Raw genomic sequence first — 24,179 nt, 5'->3', positions numbered from 1 at the left:
TTTAAATTAAGAATGGAAAATGATATTTGAACATCAAAATACTATGGGTTAATATTAGAGACCAAAAGTAGTTTCTAGTTACCATCACATGTTATATTCAAACAGTACATCTTTTGTCTTCGGTATAATGTGGTTCATCTCGTTTATCTTCTTCATTACTCATAATTTCTCATATGAAATATCATTTTTTTACAAAATATTTTATTATTACGCCGAAAACTGATGTAGACTAAAACAAACCTTGAACGATAGAAAATAAAAAGATTCTACATCGCGATTAGAGAATAGAACATTTAATAATTTATAAATAAATCTCGTAGATGAATGTAACCATCTTTGAAATTCTAACACAAAAGTCTGCCAAAAATATTAAATGCATGGAGAGTTTCTCAAGTGCTAATTGTATTGGTATGCTCGTAAAAATCACTCAAATAGGATTACTGTGAGTTTCTCAAGTACACTTTTAATTTTAATTTTTAAATTTTACATTTATATATTTTTTATACTTTGTGAACTTTTATAATTTTTAGATATGATACTTATTACATTTAATGTATTTCTGATACATCATACATGTATCTATGTGTAGGTTATACGAAACCATACATCTAACTCAGTTGACATTGACAAGAGGTGAAGTAAAAAGAACAAACATTGAATGTTGATGTTTTCCATCTAGATTGCATGCACTTCCATTAAAATAAATATATAATACACACATTCAAGAAAGAAAAGAGATTAAGAGCAACTTCCTAAAGAGAAAATGGTTTCATTTATCTTAATAAATAAATTTTTAAGTTTAACTTAACCTTAATTACAAAATCAATTTATTTATAAAATTGGATTTGTACTCGTTTATATACTATATAAACTATGAAATCTCATAACACATGCATATCTCATAAAATTATCAATTCAGATATAAAATTATATATTTATAAATAATTCAATAATTGAAAATAACTCTAAAACTTTAAATATAATTTAACTCTATAAAACTAACTAATTTAATATGTTTCAAATATTAAGTGATGGTTTACAAATCAACAAAGGAACCTTTAAAAAAATTGATATTATCAATATTTACATATTTATATTTGCTTTTTTCTAAATTATATTTATTTATTTTTAATCCTTCATAAAAATAATTTTCTACTCAATATATAATTTTTAAAAATGTTAAAAAAATGGAGGGGCCATATGTATAATTTTTGAAAATTTGGAGGGCCATGCTCTCATGTTATAACATAAAAACTCATTGCTTAGAAATTGTGAAGGGCAAGAAAAGCAATCATATAAAGATAGATACAAGTATATAGACTCAGCAAAGCCAATCATAGAAAGAGAGATATGGTATGCATGTGACAAATTTCATTGGACCACCTTTTCTCTAAATAATTTATTTCCACTCATAAACTAAATTAAATTATCTTCCTTCATTCTTTCAAGTTGATCACAATTCACATGACACGAAGTTCAATCATTGTCATCGAGGAACCCAACCACAGGGGTGTGGCCAAGACCATCACACAGCCCATATCATAGGCGCAATTACAAATACACACTCTAAACTCGATTACACTTTTATTTTGATAATATACATAATAAAATAATTTACTAAATATTAATATGTATTAATAAAATAACTCAATTTTAATTTTAAAAATATAAACAATATTTAAAATCCTATGTCTGAGTTGTGCGTGTATCCATATCCCACTCCAAGATTTTGAATTCTTTTCTGATTGCAGCTCCCCATATCTGTGGTGCAAAAGGAAGATCCAAGTATATTCCAGCAACTCTCCAGAATATATATATATAATACTTTAAAGTTTTTCAATATAATTTATGTCACTGTGTCTGAGTCTGAAACATTCTTTTTTTCAGTGTGTGTGGGATATGCTGGTATGAAATATGTGAGGATGAGGAAATTGTAACAGTAGAGGTTCATTTCTCCATCAGCATCACAACAAGTGTCAAGTGAATACTGAGGCTTCTCATGTGTAATTAATTATTAGTTTTAAAGATTTTTAATTAAACATCATTTATTTAGTTTTTGAAGGCTTAGTTGCACTATTATTTATAATAGGGTAAATTGCTTTCAATTTTATACACATAAATTGCACTTTTATCCGAATAATAATTTTTCTCTAAAGATCAATTGATTGATATTAGGCACAGTTTAGTCTACTTCAACATATGTATAAATGTAACAAATTTTTTTAAAGTAAAAAAAAAATCAATATATATATATATAATTATATGTTGACTCTTTAAAGTCTTTTTGATTTTTTTCTAAAATCTTTAATCAAGTTTTGTCACTGTTCACACATTTCCCCTTTATTACTATACATTTATTTTATAGTTTTTAAAATATTTTCTTTTTATAAAAACACTTTAAATTTACAAAATTTGAAAATACTCCAAGTCAAATTTTAGGAAAAAGAATGAGGCAACAATTATTTTAAGGTGTTGTGTGTTTGTTATGGATTGACATCCCTTAAAAAAACTTTAAAATGAGATTATAAGATTTTAAAAAAAGTATACAAATATGAATATTTTAATGTACTAATATTCTAATTACAAAAATATTCACAAGAATTATGTGTGTTTTCTAGTAAAGTCACCTGTAAGCTGTGGGGTGAATTTTTAAAATGATAAAAAGTGTTGTTAAGTTTCCATATTCTTTATAACTACAAAATAAATAAATATTACTATTTCGAACCGTGCAAATGTTTTATCTTTACAAAAAAAATCCATAAAAATTAAGTTTCAGAAAAAAATAATCTGAAATTACAATTTTACCATTTTGATAATTTTTCATCCAAAGTATTAAAAAGTTAGTCGTATTTTCTAGAATATTTTAAAATTTTAACATTTTGAAATATAAAAACTATTATTTCTAAATAAAGGGCACTTTTATTTCCAAATTATCTGTATAGCAAGCATTATGCGTTTGAAAATAAAATAAAATAAAAAATTGGGAGAGAGTGAGAGAACGTAACAGTGTAGACCCCATGAGCATCTGTGGGAGTTTATGGGATGAAAGTAATCACCTCCTCCTCATCATTATCATCATCTACAATTAATTGAATGAAAATGACAAAGTGAAATGAAATTAATGTCATTTAATTTTCATTTCTAACCTACATGACTAGGGTAGTCCAGAAAACCCATTTAATTAGTAGTGCTAATTACATTATTGCAAGTTAAATTTAATGTTTAACTTATTATTTCTAATTTTGGTAGACTTTTACCTATTTTTAAAGAATTTAATTTAACACAATTCTGCTCTGCTACAAATTTTGGTATGTTAAAACGGGAGTTAATCGGTTGAATACCTAATACCTAAGTTTAGAGATTAGAATTTAAAGTTTAAAATTTAAAATTTAGATTTAATTTAGATTTAATTTGATTAAAGATATTAAGTTTAACATATTAAATTTGTGGTTGAAACCATCGATCAATGATAAGACAAAATACAACTTTAGACAATGCATGTTAAGCATTGGAACCTATCTTCTTGTGGCATTATTTGTTTATATACTCAAAAATTCATAACTTAATAACGTCACAAGAAAATAAATTATATTTTCTAGGTTATTTTCCTTCGTTGCCACACTCCTCTTGCAATATTTTCTAACATGTTATATTTTTCTTTTCTCTATTTCACACTTTCACCGCATGAGAAGCTGGTTCCTCCAACCCCCATTTCTAAGCCAACTTTTCTTTTTCTTTTTTTAAAATTCTTTTTATTCATGAGAAGGTTGGGTTTTCGGACTTATTATTACATTTTTTTTTACTTTTAAGTAATTAATTTTGAAAATAATTCTTAATTATAAAAAATAATTTATATTTTTTAAATTATAATATAATTAGATTTATTAATGCTAAGATTGGTATTTTGTGTTTTATATTTTTAAATAATTTTGTGTAATATATCTCTAAGAATTTCATTCCCATGTGTTTCCTATCTTAACATGAAATTTTGTAGGTTAACATGTTTTCTTATGTGTGGTGATTTTTTTTTATAATTTTGAATTGTGTTAAAAATCTAATTTTTTTTTTTTGTGATTGACTAGTAGTATATTGGTGTGTGAGCTAAACTATGAATCATCTGGAGATGTGATCGAGATATAGTATTTTCAATAAAGAAGATATCGTGTTGAGATTGATAAAGTGTGTATTGATTAGAGATACGTGTAAAAAGAGATATCATGACTCAGTGGTATATTGAAATCATATATATCAAGACTATCAGACGGTGAGAGTAAAATGAGGTTCTTATAATTGAGTATGCAGTTTGAAAAATAATTGGTCTAATAGGTCATATGGATTAACCATGTCACATGAGGTGAATTGATTTAGATATTCATATGTACATAAAGTTTGTGTGAAGAGATATCATAGTAGAGATATTATGACAAATGCAAATCTTGAGTTTAAACCTTAAATCAATGCAGGAGTCTTTTGGAAGTAGAGTCAATTGTATATGTGTGAATATCAATTGATTCTTGGCATGAGTGATGTTGAACATGAGGTATTTGTAGATACTTTACTGTTTTAGTATATTGGAATGGATGAAGTGTGGTGATTCTTGTGTTTGTGATTGAACTATTTGAATATAGAGGTATATTGAAAGTTTTAAATATCTCCAGCTTACCTTGTTTTTCTTGTTTGTGGTTGTTTTCAATTTTTGATAATCGTGTATTACATAAGAACATAGGATGTTGCAGGTTACAAGACTCCTCCGTAAGCATATGAAGTTTTCATATTTCATTCCTGAGTCTTAATTTTTGACATACGTATATATTTAAAAATCTATAGAAAGAAGGATGTCTTTTTATAATATTATTTAATGAGGATTTAAATGATATATTTACATATACATTTAGTTATGATGTAACATTTAGGTTATCTAACTACGAGGTGTTACATTCATTTAGCACTATCAAACAAAATACTGTAAAAGACAATATCTGAAACTCTAATTATCTTTATAAAAAACAATATTGTTTTTTTTATAAAATAAATATTAAAATAAAAATCAAATAAACTATTTGAGGACTCATATCAATATTATTTGGTAAAGATAAATAGGATTCTAAAACTTTATTTTTTTTATTGTCCAAGTTTTTCATGTTGTGCTGAAGACTACAAAATTAAACGGTACACCAACTCAATTAAAAAATATAAATATTTTAAAAATTCAATAGAACAGAAATATTTAATAAAGATACAATTAAAAATATTCAAATTTATAAAATATTTAAAATTTAATAAAACTATTTTTTTATTTATCTTTTATATAAAGACACTTAAGTAATAAGAATACAATAGAACAATTAGATCTTTTAAATTGACGAATAAATTAAACAACACGAATTCAATTGAAAATATAAAACATAAAACAAATTATTTTAATAAAAAGGGTAAGGATTTAGAAAAATAGTCTTCGAGTAAAAGTGGTAAAATGAAAATGACACCTGAATATTTTATTATTAAATTTAAAAGAGCATATAAATAGAAATTATGTTATTCAGGTTTCATTTTAAAAAGAATCACCATCTCTCTAGAAAGTTTTTTTCCTTTCCTCTCCCTTCTCTCTAAGATTCTGACTTCCTCATTCATCGATTAGGGTCCACCATCAGACTCCTGGCAGTGAGTACTACAAGACTGCCCCATCAGAATCTCTGCTAGAGTAAGTTCATTTTTGCTCTTCTCTTTGAGTCAAATTTTGAAAAGGGAAGCTAGTCTTAACTTCTAATAGAACACCAGGCTAGAAGATCTAGATGAGGGGGGTGACGTGGTCACCAGTCTAAAACTTTCTTTTAGGATTGTTTGTTTTAAATATATTAGAAATTGATTGAGATTTAAATGTGAAATTTGATATATGGTTGTTGTTATACAATTTTAATGTTGTTGAGTATTGGATTGTTTGGTGTGGATTGAGAGAAATTTTCAGCTATATAATGGACTTTGTTATTTCAAGTGTGCTTTCTGGTGTGATTTAGATCAAATTAAATTGTTTTCGATCAATCCAAATTTCCTGGGTACTCTCTGGTGTAATTTAGATCAACCTAAAATATTTTCGATCAATCCAAAATTTCTGGTGCTCTCTGGTGTCAATGAGATCAACCTAAAATACTTTCGATCAATCCAAAATTTCTGGTGCCCTCTGGTGTCATTTAGATCAACCTAAAATATTTTCGATCAATCCAAAATTTTGTATACATATATGGATATTACTATTATTATTATTATTATTTTAGCATAGTTTATTTTGGATTACTATTATTAAATAACTTATTGGATATATTTGGATTGTTAGAAAGTTTAAATTATATGTTATGATTGTATGGTGTATTGATGTGTTAAATGAAGTGTGCAATGATGTGAAAGTGTGATCAAGACATAGTATTTTCAGGAAAGAAAATACCGTGTTGATATTGTTATTAGGGTGTATTGATTTGTGAGTGTCCTGTGAATGAGATGATCCTGACTCTACTAATATAATTGAATCACATAGATGAAGTTATTCAGTTGGTAAGAGTTGATGGAGATTCATATGATTTTGTCTAGGGTTTGAAATAGAACCTGGTCTTTCAGGTCATATGAATTTACCCTGTCATATGAAGATGATGAGATATTCAGATAATTATGCGCATGGTTGTGTGGGTTTCACAACAGTCAGGTGCAGGTCTCTGGATGCTAATTTCAATACACGAGTCTTCCGGAAGTAGAGTCAAGTGTCTATGTTATATGAGTTAGTGGAAGTCTGACATGTGAAAGATGAATATTGAATTTTAATAGACACTTGAAATTTGAGAATTTGTATGACACTTGATGATTTGAGAATTTGTATGACACTTGATGATTTGAGAATTTGTATGAAAGTTAATGATTTATATTTATTAATTTCAAATTGAAATTTTATAGAATTTTGTTTTATATAGCTAGCTTACCCTGTTATTTGTGTGTGTTGTTTCTTTATGTGTGATGATGATGTATTTACACGGGAGTCGATGATGTTACAGGTGATTGAGCTCCTCCTCAGTGAGAAGCTGGATGATGAAATTATTTTAATTAAAATCTGAATATTTGTTTTAATTTTATGTAGATATTAAAGTTTTATGAAGGGAGATATGTTTTGTAATATTTTTAAAAAAGAGTGGTGGACATATTTGTATTATGTTTATATTTTCTTTTTAATATTTTATACAGATTTTAATTTTTAGATGTGAAAAAAATATAGGGATGTTACAAAAACTCAATTAAAATATCTACATTTATATAAAAAATAATAAAATTTAGAACTAATAATTTTATTCATATTTTATTATTTAAGCTTTTAACTATGTGAAATTAATATAAATTGAAAATTTTAAGTATACTATAAAAAATTATAAAACCATTTAATTAAAAAGCACCTTCTAGTTAAAAACTGATTATAATGATGGGGTTCCGTACGATCGCATGCATGACAAAGTAAACGATATGTGAAAAAAAAAAGGATCAATTATGATATATTATCTAGATATCCACACTTATCCATAAAAACAACTTTTAAGCATAATCAGTCTTTATGTTTATGGAAGCTTATTAGAGTCAACCATAAATTAGACAATGTTTATCGATTATATATATATATATAATATGATAAAATAAAAACATCATTAAAGTAAAAAAAGACCTACTTTTATACATAATTTAGTGAAAAGAGTATCATTGTGGATAAATAATGTGGAGAGGGTTAGACGTATGTAGGGAAATATTGGGGTAGCATTTCACTTACTTTTGTACTCTTTAAAAATAGTTTTAAAGTTAAAAATAAAATCAAGAATTTTAAAATTATAATTTTTTTATAACTTGATATTTTGTTATGTTTAAAAAATAATTTATAAGTTAAAACTTTTAGTAAGCTGTGTGTTTTAAATATTGGGATTATAATAAAAAGGGTAAGAAAATAATTCCAAGTTTAACTTATTTTTAAGATCAAATTCTTTCTTTCAAAACTATTTAAATTGAAAGGATTTCTAAAAAACCTTTTTTAAAAAAAAAAATCTATTAAGCACATTTTTTTTTCTTTTTAAGAGAAAATGAGCTCAATATATACTGAGCTACAATCTAACCCTTCTGTAAATTATTTATAGAAATTATATTTCTAGTCTAAATTATGCAACTTTTCTGACAAACACACCAGAGATAGAAAAAAAAAAGAAAAAAAGTAATATAAACTAACATGAAGAAGAAGTAGAAAATGGAGAAGGTGAAGGAGAATCAACTGTTCTCCCCAACCTTTTACGACCTCTTTCACTAATCTCAATCAGGTCGATTCTGACCTAGCTTGCTTGAACCCTTCAGGAAGTTTTTTTTTTGTCCAGTGTATGCAAGGTGTTAGGCATAATGGTTGATATATTCGAAAGATATCAGGTGGTGACTCCTCATATTAAAGTTGATCTAGTTGTTGGTGTTGATGTTCAGCCCAACAATGATCTAGCAAATACGTGGAATTGGTAATTGAGTTCAATAGTGATAAGGGTCATAATATATATTTTTCCAAGTTTTGCGTGAGAGTCTTAAACATCTAAAACATTATGTTTCTAAAACACTGGCTACTAATGATGAAGTATCTGAAGAACCGATGATTGACCATTTTGACAATGAGTCACCACCAACCACGGTTACTAATGTATTTTCATATTCGTAGAATGTTTGGTCTAATTTTTTTTATTTTTTTTATGATAATGAGTGGAGAGGGTTAAATATAATATGAAAGTATTCCACAATAATGGTATTATTTTTCTTTTAATTTCCATGATTTTGAATCTCATATTCTTTTTGTTAATATTAAAAAAAAACATGAATTTTATGTTGTAAAAAAAGAAAAAAAAGGTTAAAATAATGACTAACTTATGGAAGTTTCTCATCATTGAAATTGGGGTTCTATCCTTTTGGACGTCATATACATTTTTTTATTCAAATTTGTTTTATATGTTAGGTAGTTGTCATTTCCCCTTGTACCAAAGAATATTTTTAATAAACTTTTTGTGCTGGTTTGTGTGTATAATTAAAACTTGATGACAAAATAAATTTTAGAATTAAAATTAGGACATCCTGAACTTTCTACTTTTATTTATTTATTTTTTACTGATAAAAAATAATTAATTTAATCTTTACTGATAAAATAAATTTTTTGTTAGAAAAACGTTTTAGAAAATAGTTTGCGTCATAATATAATTTTTTTACCGTCATCTAATTATAAATTAATTGTTTTTTGCAATAATTAACTGACATGTTATGTTTATTATACCATTGTAAATTTTATATATCCACAATATATAAAAGTTGTTATAGTATAATTTTTCGAAGGTTTAAAGCGATTTAGATAGAATATTTAAATGTTTGTGTGTTTTTGTTAAAGAAATTGGGATCTTGAAAGTATTTCTCAATCAACTTTAACCAAGTTTCAAGTTGTAAGTTTATTTTTCAATGACAATGAAACCATTTTCAAACAATGCAAGTAATTTCTTTTTGGTTGACGTTAATAGTTGTTTTTCTTTTAAACATTATTAAAATTATTTTTTCATTGAATAAGTTAAAATTATTTTCCAATCAACATTATTTAAGATTTTATTCATAAATATTAATTAAATTATATTTCAGTTGGTGACTTTAATGATTATTTTTTAGTCAACAACATGTATAAAGACTTTTTCTATGCATGCCATCAATGCCAATTTTTCATCTAAAAATAGTTAGAATTTGCGTTTCCAATGTGGAATGAAAACTGTTTTAGTCAACCTTATAAGTGAAAAGTATGTAAAAAAAAATACAAGTTAACAGTGTCAAAAATATAACCTTAATTAATATCAATTAAAATAATTATAGTTAACATCAAATAAAAATAATTTAACTAATATTCATAAAAAAAATTATTGACTTTAACCGGGAAAATATTGTAAATTTTGATTGAAAATTAACTTCAATGAGGATTAATTAAAATTATTATCCATTAACATTTTAAATTTTTTAATAGATTTTTGTATTTAATGATAGTTAAAATTCTTTGTCCAAATAATAAAATTTAAATTACTTTAGCTAAATAAATAAATAAAATTAAAAAATAAATACCACTCAGATTCGATCTATTTAAATTTTCTAAAAAATGTGAAATTTTTTTATGGTGGAAGGTATGATTATTGGGACTAATCAAAATTGCGTAAAATGAATAACATGAAACAGATTTTATTTTTCTTTTATAAAAAAAATCCTCTGTACTGGTCCACCACTTCCATTGTACAGGTGTCAATTAGTGATTTGCTGAAACCACCAGATATCTTCATATCCATTCTCAAATTACCAAAATGAAGAGATATTGGTTAAGGGAAGAAGTATCATCAACGTTTCATTCAAGAATTGAGTGCTTCAGATTATAACACTATATATATATATATATATATATATATATATTCATGCTAATACCAATTTTGCATTCAGGACGATGTGGCACTCCTAGGACCACAAAGCCCCTTCTCCAATTTTCCCTTTCTCATAATATAAATATTATGCCACATTTTTTTATTTTCCAAAATTAATATTATCCGTCTGCCCACAAATAAATATTATCTTTCAAAAACAAGAAAAGCAACAAGATCCCCAGAAAAGCAAAAGGGAAAAGTACAGAACAATTCCGGTGAAAGATGTTACAACTATACAAACAAAATATAATATATAAATTATTTAAAATTGCCCTATTTTAAAATAAACATTAATATGAGTATTTATATAATTCTAAATTTAAATTTACTCAAATACAAATTTTAATATCCTTTTATTCAAAAAATCACGTGTATTCCACAGTATTTTTGAAGTTTTAGGCATAATACACTAATATCAGGCTACACTGAACGTAAAGTTCAAATTCTTTAAATACCAAATTAAATTCATTTTTCTTATTTCTTTTAGATTGGATACGAGATTCGTCTTTTACTAATCCTAGTAACTCTTTATTATTGAAAATATTGATCTAACACTCTTTATATATTTACACTTTTTTGAATTATTTTAAAATGGTACATCGTATGCTCATTTATAATAGAGATATTATTTAAATAGGAAAATTCTTCCTGTATTTTTATATATTTTTATGCGTTTTTTTTTTAATTTTTACAATATCCTTCTGAATATGGTATAAAATATAATGTCTTCTTCTTATTTTTAAGTGGTAGTGATTATTTGTAGTAATTAGTAATAAATGTTGGTAATTAAAATAAGTTTTGTAGTATTTATATTGATAATAGTTATGTTTTCGTTTTTTTTCTTTTTATTTTTTTAAAAGTCACAAAATCTAGAAAAAAAATCAATGAAATACAAAATTAAGTAAATAATTAAAAAAAAAATTATCTCCAAGCTAAAAAAAATGTCAAATGTAACGATATGGAGGTGCATTAAGAATATATGAGATGAAGAGAAGATTTATCTTTAAATATTAAAAAATTGTTATACACCGTTTTAACAAATATAAAAGATGTAAGTTAAATTTATTAATAAAACACATATTTGGCACCAATCACATAGAAATCCAAATTATTATGAAGGATCATACGTAGAAATAGATATGGATAGGTTTTAATATAATCACCATGTATTATTTTTTAAGAAGAATGAAGAGGTCCAAATACATTATGCCATTTCAGAAATAGACTTGTAGTGGAACCTATATGCGGATCAAGGTTATCCTTGAAACCAACTTGATGTGGGACCCATGAGTTCCATTCAGATTGCTATGCTTGAATAGGACTTGACAAAGCATGACGTGGTCTTTCAGTTACACCATATAAACTCTTGTGATCCTCTATTATTTACGGTTAATTTCCTCTCAACCTATGAATCTATCTGCAAAAAATACTTGGCTTTCTGACAACAACCAATTCCTGTGGTGTGCCATGTAAATATTTTCTTCTATAATAATAATACTAATAAATAAATGCTTCATTGTGTTTTAGTCAAAGATGAATGAAAATTTGGATGAGTTCAACATGGTTTCTCTTTTAAGAATTTTTGGGAACGAGGGGTTTCTCCTAAGATGGCACTCCGACGCTTAAGATAGTAAAATCATTATATTATCTTAATAACAAAAAATTCTTGTAAAAACAAAACTCTTGTTATTTTAATTAGGTTTAAGTTTGACGAGAATAATATTCTACAACCAGTAAGTATAATATAAAATATGAGTTAAGAATACTCCTGTGTTGTTTATTAGATAATATGAGATTATCATTTTTGTAAACCGAAATGTAACCTAGCCCTATAACCTCTCCAATTGGCTTAGGATAAGTGTGTAAAAGATAAAATTTTCTTGTTGTCGTTCCTTTTGATATATATTGATCATATCCTACATAAAGTAGTCCGATTCTGCCTTTAATGAACTCTTAAGTCTAATAAATAAAGGATGACGCACATTTCCTATTATATTAAAGATAGGATTCTAATTCTCATATCATGAGTCGGTCTAGACCCATTTCTCTACATGCCCCCAACTTTTAACGTAACTTATTGAAACTATTATTATTAAGTTGAGCCAATTAAGTAACAACAATCTCATGCGTCGGGTCCATACTCTTTACTCTACACATTGTAAAATATTAATGTTTGTTCTCTATGTAATTAGGTATAAATTAAGTTAAGTAAAGAAGATAAACATCTATCGGATTTAATAGTATTTATGTGTATTTGATTTTATATTTGCCCCTTAATTCATCGTCACTTTGGATGAAGATGTTCACTGGTGTTACGTAATAAAGAAGGATGAAAGATGCGTGCATGTGTGTTTTTTAAAAGCTTTTGTATGACTTAATTACTTAAAAATGAAAAAGAAATGTAGTTAGATAAAAGTAAGCATAGGCTGGGGACCAAATAACGAAAAGAATACATTTTATTTTGTTTTGCTTCGTTTGAGCAGAATATCACGCACTCCTAATAGCATATTTTATGTGAACATATTAACGCACTCCTAATAGCGACAGCGAAACAGGGAATCACACATTAAAGATAAAAATAAATGAATGTAAATTTTATTTTATAAATTAATTTTATAATTTTAAACTAAATATATAAAACTAATATTAAAATATAGTTAAAACTAATAATTTGGATGGAAAAAAAAAATTGCATCAAAGAAGAACAGAGCAAATGTAGAAAAGTATTCAATTCCCCACCTATTCGTTTTTTTACTTAAGTAAAGTAAAAATTCTAACCCTTTTATTTTGGCAAAGTGTTTATTAGATTTCACAATTATCAAGTCATATTCCTAGGATGATAACGATGTTTGACTTCGAGATACATCTCATCTCACCACCATTTTTTCAATTGTTCAGTTGCGTGTCTAAGAATATCTTGTAAAAAAAAAAACATTAAACACACTTGTTATAAGTAGGGGTGGTAAAATAATTTCATCTAATGGAACCTACTTAAAAATAACCCATGCATAAAGTTGGGGTTTATTCTTGAAGTTTAAACTTAAATAAATCCGACTCAAATCTTAATTCATAAAATGTTAAACTTATATGGCTTGGAAATTGTTTATTATTTTAATGTTTTAATAAAGCATGTATAAATGTATAAAAACTAGTAAAAATATTTATCTTTACAACTTGAGTGGTTGAGCTTAGTTCAATTTAATCCTTTAGCCCCAAATGGAGTTTTAAACTTTATAATTTATCCTAAAATAATTGATGTTATGAATTTAGAATGTACTATTATATGTTTTAATAATTTGCCCTCATATATATGAGTTTAGTATTGAGAGAATGATTGAAGTAAGTGAAGCATGCTAAGAACATACGCAAGTGAGGGAACACGGTGGTGGCGCAGTGAGAAAAATCCCTATAAATAAGGGACAAATTTGACCACGAATAGGCTTGAAGGCGCTTCTCCAAACTTCAAAGCACCTTCACCCTCTCTCACCGCTCTCTTCTTTTCTTTTCCACTTTATTCCTCGCACACTACAAATTTGGACTTCACTTTTTTTCCGAACCCGAACCCGAACCAAATATGTTCAGATCAGCTCAACCCGCTTCCAAACCTCCCCAGTCCACCATCAAATTCCTCTGCAGTTACGGTGGCAGAATCCTCCCTCGTTATCCTGACGGCAAGCTTCGCTACCTCGGAGGCCACACCCGTGTCCTCGCCGTCGACCGCTTTATTCCCTTCTCCGGTCAGTTCTCGCTCTCTCTCTCTCTCAATCGCACTCTCACTCACTTAGTCTATTTTCCGTTCACCAACACGTCATACTTTGAATAACCCTAATCGCGTGTCGTGCAGAGCTACTGCTGAAGCTGGAAGAGCTCTGCGGTGCCTCCGTGAGGCACCTTCGCTGCCAATTACCCTCCGAAGATCTCGATGCTCTCATCTCCATCACCTCCGACGAAGATCTCGCCAATCTCATCGAGGAATACGACCGCCTTTCGTCGCTCAAGATCAGAGCCTTCCTCTCGCCGCCGAGGTCTACGAACAACGCTTCCATTTCTCCGTCGAAATCGGCATCGTTGTCTTCCTCCTCGGCCTCATCATCGTCGTCGTCTTCGTCGTATTGCAGCCAAACCGGCAGAGCTGGGCGAAGTGACAGAACTTCGGCGCCGGTGGTCGACCGTTGCGTCCATCAGATGTCGCCAGCGCAGGCGTACCGAGTCGCAGTGGAGAAATCAAAACCCTCCGGGAGAAATATTCCTCTCCCGCGTTACGGGTACCACGGGAGCGGTGGCCAGGTTTACCTGGTCCACAACGGGAACCACTGGCAATAGCGTTACGGTGTCGTTTCGAAAGAATACTGAAATGGGTGGACAAAGATAAAGAAGCAGGTGTTATTATAAAATGAAAATGATAAAAAAGTACTTTTACGATGATATAGAACATAATTAAACGAAGATATAAAAAAGAAGATGGAGAATGACACGGGGAAAGGAACGGAAAGGAAAGAGTCCTGTATATGTGTGATGTAAAGTGGTACTGTAAAAATCGTAGACAAGGGTTGCGGTTTTAGCTTGTGATCCTTCATTGCCCATTAATGAATTTCACTCCAATTTCTTTCGTTTCGCTCCCTTTTTCTATGATGGTGAGTTCGTTGGTTCTTTTCCTTTTCCCGTGCTTCCTTTATTCGTTTTCTGGTTGATTTCATAGTCAAATTGTTCTAATTCCTTTGTTCTGTGATTTCATTAAGGACCCATTAATCTGTATTCACTTTGACTACGGTCTTACGCTCCATCCGTGTCACCACTGTCGTTACTAACTTTTTCACTTGATTTCTTCTTGTTTTTACAGATTTTAATTTTTTACGAATTTGTATTGATTGATACTTTGACATTTCTTCTTGCAGGTTTAACTGAAGATTTGAGGAAAATCTTACTCGTACATGATGGCTTATGGTGCTTTTCAATTGTAAGTTTCTCTTACCCTACATAAATTTGGCTAAGCTCTTTAATGGCAATGTAGCTGTCATCGACCATTCTTATATTTAATTGCTTGGCAATTTATCCCTTGTTGATTTTGAGAAAAAATATTCTGATTCGAATGACACTTATGAAATTATCTTTATACAGTTCTGGAAAATTGGAAATAAAGTTTTTTTTTTGTATGCAAAACCTACATTTGGCTGAGATGAATTAGTGTAGTGTCTTCTATTGTCTGCATAGATGGTTGTGTTGTCATGTTTCATTTCTTTTGAGTAACTTACGTTGATGTTCAAATTCAGTTATGGTGTTCTGGCCCGATTCAAAGGAAGTGCTGCAATGAAGTGTGGACTATACAAGGGACACGACATGATGATGATACGTATGAACACGAATAAGGATGACAACTCAGTGTTAGAAACCCATAGATAGCATGGGGGACCAGACTCCATTTTTAAAGAGATAAAATGAGCTTATTTAATGAAAAATTAAAACCACCTCTGACAGCTGGCTCATGCATGTTCAAAGAACTTGAACTCATAAGGTGAGAATATATGGTACAAAACTACAAATTGATGGAGACAACATAAAATGAGAATATTTCCCTTTTCCGGAAAAAGAAAAGAAAAGTAAGATAAAAAAAAACCAAGAATAGGCTCATCCTTTCAGCAATGAAAGATTGCAGATTTTAGAAAGAAGATTTGTAGTGGAAATAAAAGGACCTCCTCACATGTAACATTCAAACAGAAGATTCCTCTCGCATTCTTATTTTTGGAAGAGATATGAAAGATATTTCACCCACAGGGCTTTTTTACATAACTGGTGCAGAAATAGGTAGATTTTTTAAAAAATTATTGGAGAAGTGGCAGTTGAAAGCAAGACTTTAAAATAAAGAAGTAGTTAAGATAGTAAAACTAGTTTTGTTTCATTAGAAGTTGTGCAAGGAGACATATTTTGTGATTTTTTTTTTTTAAATTTTTAGTGGAGTCATTGTATCAAGCAATTTTTTTTGTTTTTTTTAAACTTTTTTGAACTCGTGCTTCTTAGCAAGTTTTGTGATTTTTATTTGTTTGTTTTTATTTTATAATTGTTTATTTAATTATAAAATAAATAGATAAAAATCACATCAACCACCTAATTCTCTTCTTCAGAGATTCCAATGGTTTGTTTGATGTTAACCTAACTTTAGCATCATTTTTAAAAAATGCATAGTTAAATATGTGTCCAAGTAATATCCCTACATTGATAAACATCTGAAAATGAAATTGCATAAATTGAATTAGGGTGTTTCACTTCACATGCATATGAAATAAAACATAATTGTTTATTTGATTATGAAAAAAAAATCACAAAATATGTTAAGAAACATGAGTTAAAAAAATAAAAATAAAAATACTAACAAACACGATTTTAAAAAATAAAAAATTATAAAACATGCTAACAAAAACGATTTCAACAAGAATCAGAAAAAAAAAATCAAAAACATCTAAACAAACACGATTTAAAAAAATAAATAAAAACATGCTTCGTAGAAGCACGACCTCAATTTTTTTTAGAAGAAAAAAAAAACACAAACATGACTTTGAACAAAATAAATGAAATTATTATATATAAAATGAAGTCACACTTGAAAACATGATTTCTTCATTTTAAAATTACATTTAGAAGTACAAGTTGCCCAATTATCTAAGCTTCTCAAAATGTACCTATTTTTCAAATCTTGGAAAAAATGACCAATTACCCGAAATGAATTGATTGGTTTATTTATTAATGAAAAACTCGAAAAAGAAGGCTAATGTGTATGTTAAAGATTGTAAGTATTAAAGAGATATTAAATTATATAATTGCAATGAAAAATTGAGTGGGAAGGATAAAAGAGAAAGCGTGTGAGCGGGGAAGTGAGGGAGTGATGGATGTGGATCTCTTGAGTTGAGACAGAAGTGTTGTCCGCTTTGAGTTTGGTGGAAATTTTCTGACATTGTAAGGTTCTTGTTGGAGGACGACCAAACATCAAGATAAGTCGGTGAAAGAAACAGATACCAAAGGGAAATGCCACAACAAGATAATCCTACATGTTCCCACTTAAATCAGAAAACTAACCTAGTTACAACAATCAATTTCGCATTGAGATATTTTTTTTTTTTTAAAGTCGATATTTCATCATAATTTTATGTTTCGATTCGATAGATTAGACAAAAAAAATATAAACTATAAATTTTGATTTCAACTTAAGTGGGTGTAAACATCAATCTCATGAGCATCCATTCTATGGAGTTGAGTTAGACTTAAAGTCAATGGATCCAATTTAATTATCCTACAGAAATTTAAAACTATATAATGTGTATTAGATTTTGAATTTTTATATCATATTTATAATTTTCTAAATATGTACCGTGATAGAAACAGAAAAAACGAGACGTTATTTAGTTTGATTCATTTTTATAAATATTATTTGAAACTACTCTGTGTTAAAAAAAGTTATAATGTTGTGATATTTTGAGTTCAAATAAAATGAAATAACTAATTAATTAAAAATATTAAAAAAAATTTTTAGCTTGGGATAGTTGTGTGTAATAAAACTCTTCATCCAAATTTAATTTGACACTCATTTAAATGAGATTAGTTCCTTAAGACTTATTTACATGCTTGATAATTATTCATAAGATTTTATTGTTTCAAAATTGAAATAATTACCGAAGCATGTATATAAAAATTAAAATGACGTGGACATTATGAATTATATGACTCTGAATCCTAAAACTAGAAGTGAATTATAATATTGTGAAATTTTTCATGGGATATAATGGTGTAATGACGGGGTCCATTGTATTCTTTAGAAATGAAAGATTCCTCTCTTTTTTTATTACTAAAAAATATCTTGCGAGTTGCGAGTATTAGTGAAAAACATTTTGCTACACATGATAAAACTAGGTTTTGGTTTGTGGTTGTTTTCCACTTTGTGGGTCAGTTTGGAGTGTACTAAGAATCCCTTAGGTTTTTGTCTTCTACTAGGAATGAAATCTTCTCCAAAATACTTTTCACGTATGAGAATTTCAAACTAGAATGCATTCATAATTTCCACTAAAAAATTAGTTGGGACACCCAAATTATATGCACTACACACAATCAACATATATTTTGATACCAAAATAACACAATCAAATTATATTAACATTTTAATTATTATTTTTATCAACAAAGAATTAATAGAATTAAATAAATAAAGCATTTCATGAATGATCCAACTCTTTACAAAACATCAAATATAACATTTCTTTTTGACAAAAGTTCCTAAAAACCTATCAAACCATTTGAAAGAGAAAAGTTCTCAAGATATACCTGGCAAAACCAATATTCTATTGTACCTTCTTCCAAGACATAGAGATCTAAAACTTAAATAAAACATGAATTCAAACAAGGCAACTCCAAAGACTTGCAAGCCTACACATTCTTGTGAAACAAAAGAAAAAGGATGACTCCTAAAAAAGACCTGCATAACTCTACATACATGCATCATTAATGCAACAAAACCATCTCAACCAATACCATCCCATTTGTACCTAGTCCATGGTATTATAAATAAAATTTTATAAAAAAAACCCTTACCTTCACTATTAAGAATTGGACCCACTATTAAGAATTGAGCCAATTTCACACAAGTGCTCTGTTGCAGCATTAAAACAACTTTACCGCTCTTTTCTATTGGTTCATGTTCTTCCCAAGCTTAAGCTTAAGATATGTCTTTGAATCCCAAACTGTGACCATCAATTCGCCCACATTTGCACACACATTCTCAAGCTTGTAAGATTTTCATGGAGTTAAGCCATATCTGCAAGCACTACAAAACAACCAAAAAACCATCATTCCAACCAAAAAACTAAGATTAGTAGTAAGCACTCCATATCACTCACCCAATAAGATCACCTAACAGAATTAGCATAATTGGCAAGTAAACAACAAGCAAAAGCATTACTATTAACTAATCTTTCCTTTTTTAACCTAGAACTTCTATTCCTGTAGTTATAATTGTCTCACCTAAACCCTCAAATCATACTCTTGAACATGGCAAACCTAAACCTCTCCACCACTTGTCCAGTCTTGTGATGACAAATGTTTACTAGACAAATAGTCCATTCCTTGCAACACGATCTAGATCGTGACCTAGTTGTTCGTCCATTACTACGACATCTTTTTTTTTATTGATTTCAAGCACTACTTTGAGTCTATACACCATTGTCAATATGCAAAATCAACTAAGTTTTCTTTACTTGTGATCCCGAACCACACCTTAAGATGCGCCAAAGTCAAAATCTCAATATTGTCCACTCTACCATTCTTAAAGATGACCTGATTCCATATTTCCCCTACCATTGCGATCCACATACATCCTCAGACTCTGTTTACCCTTTTTGAAGCCCACCCTAAGTTGAATTGCAATAAATGTGCTCTAGCTTCCCAATGATACGCATATTCCACCCTTAGCCATTGGCTACAAATGTTCCATACCTTCCAAGCTATGTTGCATTTAAAGAAAACATGATTTCACGTTTCCTCTTTCACCCTGCACATAACGCATAACTTCCTTACCAATATTAACCCTCTGTTTTCTATATTGACTCATGTCGATAGCCTATCTAACAACACCTTCCATGCTAGAGCTTGTGTCGATGGTAAGGCTTTAATACTCTAGAAGAATTCATACAAGGATCTATGTTCCCCTTCTACCTCATTCCTTAAACACCTATACGCTGAAATGACTGTGTAGCCTAATTTCGCATCCGCTTTCATACCTAACAATCCCCTTGTTCCTTTGTCAGTTTCTTACCTTCAATAATTTCCATGAGTTGTCTTTCTTCCCCCACTTCCCAATTAAATAAAACTCTTATCCACTCAATGTTCCAGATTCACTGGTTGTTGTTCCATAACTCTACATAGGAAAAATTCACCATTTTTGCTGTAGATAAAGAAAAAAGCCTTGGAAATCTAGTTTTTAAGGAATCTCCATTGATCCACTTGTCATCCCAAAAATTCATGAGCTTTCCATCTCCTAATTCCCAAGTAACTTTATCTTCAAAATTATTCCCCCATTCCTCAATAGTCCAAATTCTCTTTAGATCCTTCCACCACAAGGACTCCCTAGTATTTATGTGGTTGCTTTCTACCTCTCTCCACCCACCATATATTGAATCTATAATTTCTTTCCATAAACCTCCCCTCACTGTTTGAATTCTCCATAGCCATTTCCCAATTAGAGGACTGTTAAAGAGCCTTATATCTTTGATCCCTAGTCCTCCTTGTTTCCTAGAGTCACAAACTTATTCTCATGCTACCCAAGCTATTTTCTTTGTATCCTTCACCCAATTTGCTTTGTATGTTCTTAATGGTATTCACTACTGATACCGACATCTTAAAAAAATACATATAAAACGGGGGTAGAAGTCAAAATCGATCTAAGCATGCAAATCCTTTATGTGAGTGATAAAAATGTTCCTTTCCATCTATCCAACCTTTTCCAATCATTGCCTCCCAAAAAATAACTCTCTTATGATTTCCTCCGACCTCCATTCCCCCTATATGTGAAGGGGATTTTCATTATCTCACAATTGAGCATAGCCGCGTAATTACACAAACTTTGTAGATTTATTCCCACCACACCAATCTTGCTTTTTGAGAAATTCACATAGATATGATGTCATCTCAAAACAACAAAGTATTGCTTTAATTGCCATTATATTTTGGGTGCTATCTTTGCAAAAAAGAAAAAGAGTGTCATCTGCGTAATATAGCATATTCACCTTTATCTTTTTATTTCCAACTTCCACACTTCGAATGATATCTTTTGATACAATCTTCCTTACCACCCCTGTCAGCCCCTCAACTACTATAATGAACAAGAAGGAAGCCAAGAGATCACCTTGTATATTTTTTTACTACTGTTTTGGTATGTTTAATAGTTTCACTTCTCTTAGGAGTAGAGGTCAATGAATGTTCATATACATTTTTCTTCCTCAATCCTTTGAAACGTTTTTAAGAACAAAACTGTTACGAAACTCAAAAGCGGATAATACCTCAAAGGTAATGTTTGACCCTAATGATACTATATAAGAAACTTGAAATTGAAATAATTATTAATATATATTATTAAAGATGTCAATATATTTTTTTGCAAGTTTCATAAAGTGTGTTATTTCTTTCCTCCTTATCCATATTATATGTCATGTTGCATTTCTTCCTCAACCAAATGTTTATCCTCTTTCCTCAAATGTCACCTTCATCATTCATGATTGGCTTCTCGCAATTTGTTTTTTTTAATCAAACGTATAAAGCAATATAACTAGTATCTACTGATTATAAATGTTTATTAATGTTTGATGTGAGTCTGATTAAAATTAAAAACAAAAATAGGCTTATAGTGTTTGGTACGTTTTTAATGTTAAGACAGCGTATTGTTGTTGTATGTTCAAGGTCAAACATGGTATATTTTTACACATTTTTTACTCAGAGAGAACGAAAAGTAAAAAACAAAATCAAATTAAAGAAAACAGAGAACACACAAAGAAGATATATGCTGCTTAAAAGAATTAGCCTCTATTGTCATTCCGAAAAATATTTTTAAATAGAAAAGAAAGACAAGATTTCAACCTTTATAACCGATAAGAATTTACAAATTAATCAAAACTCAATTGATGTTAAACTTACCATATTTTTTGTCCTCATGCTTAAGTGTATCTTTCTTTTAGTTATTCATTTTTGTCGTCTTGAAATTTAATAGTGTTGGACTTGTGAAGAGGTTGTTCAAAATGATTTATCTAATCAATGCTTTAAAGTACGGATAGAAAATTTATAATAATTTCACACGGTCATTTTTTATACTCCCATTAACTACCTATTTTATCATTAAAAGTAGTTGTAAATATGAAAAAAAATTGATGTCAAATAATTATTATTAAATTTTATAAGTGATTCAAATTTCATATCCATGAGTCAATTTGCTTTATTACTGTTTCAAGTTGAATTGGATTAAAAAAAATAAATTTTCTTTTTTAAACGTGAGATAAATTGTACATGTCTCACTTAATATCTCTCTAAGTTTAAACATGTTGGAGCACATGTTGGAGTGGGTAGAGATAGGTTGATTTGTAACTTACTATCATATTTTTTATATTTTTTATTTTATTTTCTCAATATAATTATTTATTATTTTTATTTATGTAGGTCGATATTTGATTTTTTTAGATTAAAATATTTTATTTATTTATCTAATTATAAAAAGTTAATTCTTTGATTTTTAATTATCTTTATGTTCTAGTCAAGATAGATCAGTCTTAACTAGAGCATCCAAAGTCACCAAACAATGGTTCCTAGCTTAGTTGTCATTCCTTCTTGGTCCGACTCTCATTCCCTTTATGTGGATCGTTTTCTTTCATATTTTTTATTAATTCCACTCTTATTGGATTGGCTCATGACCCACACTTTACAATATCACTTTTTAATTGTAGTTAATATTTAGTGAAATAGGTTAATAGTTTAGTATTATTTTAATTCATTTTGAGTGCCATTTATTCACTGAGTAAAATTCAATTTAATGGAAATTTGAGAAATTTTGATTGCTGAACAGACGAACATTTAGTTGAACAAGCATAATATCACTCAATAAATTTAGACATATGCGTAATTTGGTCTGCAAATACAACTAGTGATTGGGTGTGAAAACAATGTTTTGTAGACTTTAAATAACATGTTTTAAAATATTTTTAAATACTAAATTATTTATATTTTACTAAATTGTTATACCTACAAACTATTATACTTGACTATTATTATCGTGTGATAATTAAATTTACTAGTATTTTGTTTTGTTTTTATGTTAGAATATATGATTTTAAATGATAAAATTGATATTTGAGTGAATGAGTTATTATGTAATTGATAATTTAGATGATAATTTGTATAATTTAAAATATACAATATAAATTATGTATGATAGGTATAAAATATACATTGAGTTAGAATATATATGAATAAAAGTATGTATATGAATAAAAGTATATGATGATTATATTTTTAATATAATATGTGATGTATTGTAAACATGATTATTTTTGTCAGGAAGAGAATATTGATATATTTAGGTGGTTTATTGAATTTCAGTATGAAATATCCTAACTCTACCAAAAAAAATATGAGATAATGAGAGTTGAAATTGATTCCTATAACTTATTACCTAACTTAGGATCTAGTGTGAAAAAGATTTATATTTCATAAATTATAAGGATATATCCAATCTGATAGGTTAGATATGTATATGTTCCTATTAGTTGTTTAAGGTTTATCATAATATTATGAATGTAATGAAACATATTTTTTTTAAAGTAGAATTGAGTGTACATGATATTTTTTAAAGAGGGGTGTATGTAATTTCAATGTCACTATTGGATAATAGAAGTTATATTTGATGATCGGAAAGTTAGATACGTGATATATGTTTAGTTACAACATTAAACCATATTCATAAATATATATGAATGAGATTTAAACAAATCTTATAAATTAAAAAAAATATATGTATGTAAATTTAATATATAGATGCGAAACTTTTTTTTTTTTTTTGGTTTGGTTTGTGATTTACTAAATCCTACGTAAGAAAAATTATAAAATATTTTATCTTAATTTAATAAATTGGTAGTAAAATATATTAGTTAAGTGTTTGTGATTAATTATTTAATATTA

General features: G+C 28.4%; 1 protein-coding gene across 1 annotated transcript; it reads left to right on the top strand.

The window, feature by feature from the left end:
- Nucleotides 1–13,919: 13,919 nt before the first annotated feature.
- Nucleotides 13,920–15,096, top strand: LOC137811342 (protein PAL OF QUIRKY-like). The gene is made up of 2 exons (XM_068613032.1): nt 13,920–14,218; nt 14,326–15,096. The coding sequence occupies exons 1-2, from the start codon at nt 14,056–14,058 to the stop codon at nt 14,802–14,804; spliced, it is 642 nt and encodes a 213-aa protein (XP_068469133.1). The 5' UTR covers nt 13,920–14,055; the 3' UTR covers nt 14,805–15,096.
- The last annotated feature ends 9,083 nt before the right edge of the window (nt 15,097–24,179 follow it).

This window comes from Phaseolus vulgaris, chromosome 2 (assembly GCF_000499845.2).
Source record: "Phaseolus vulgaris cultivar G19833 chromosome 2, P. vulgaris v2.0, whole genome shotgun sequence".
Classification (NCBI taxonomy): domain Eukaryota; kingdom Viridiplantae; phylum Streptophyta; class Magnoliopsida; order Fabales; family Fabaceae; genus Phaseolus; species Phaseolus vulgaris.
This window is presented reverse-complemented; position numbering and strand designations above follow the sequence as displayed.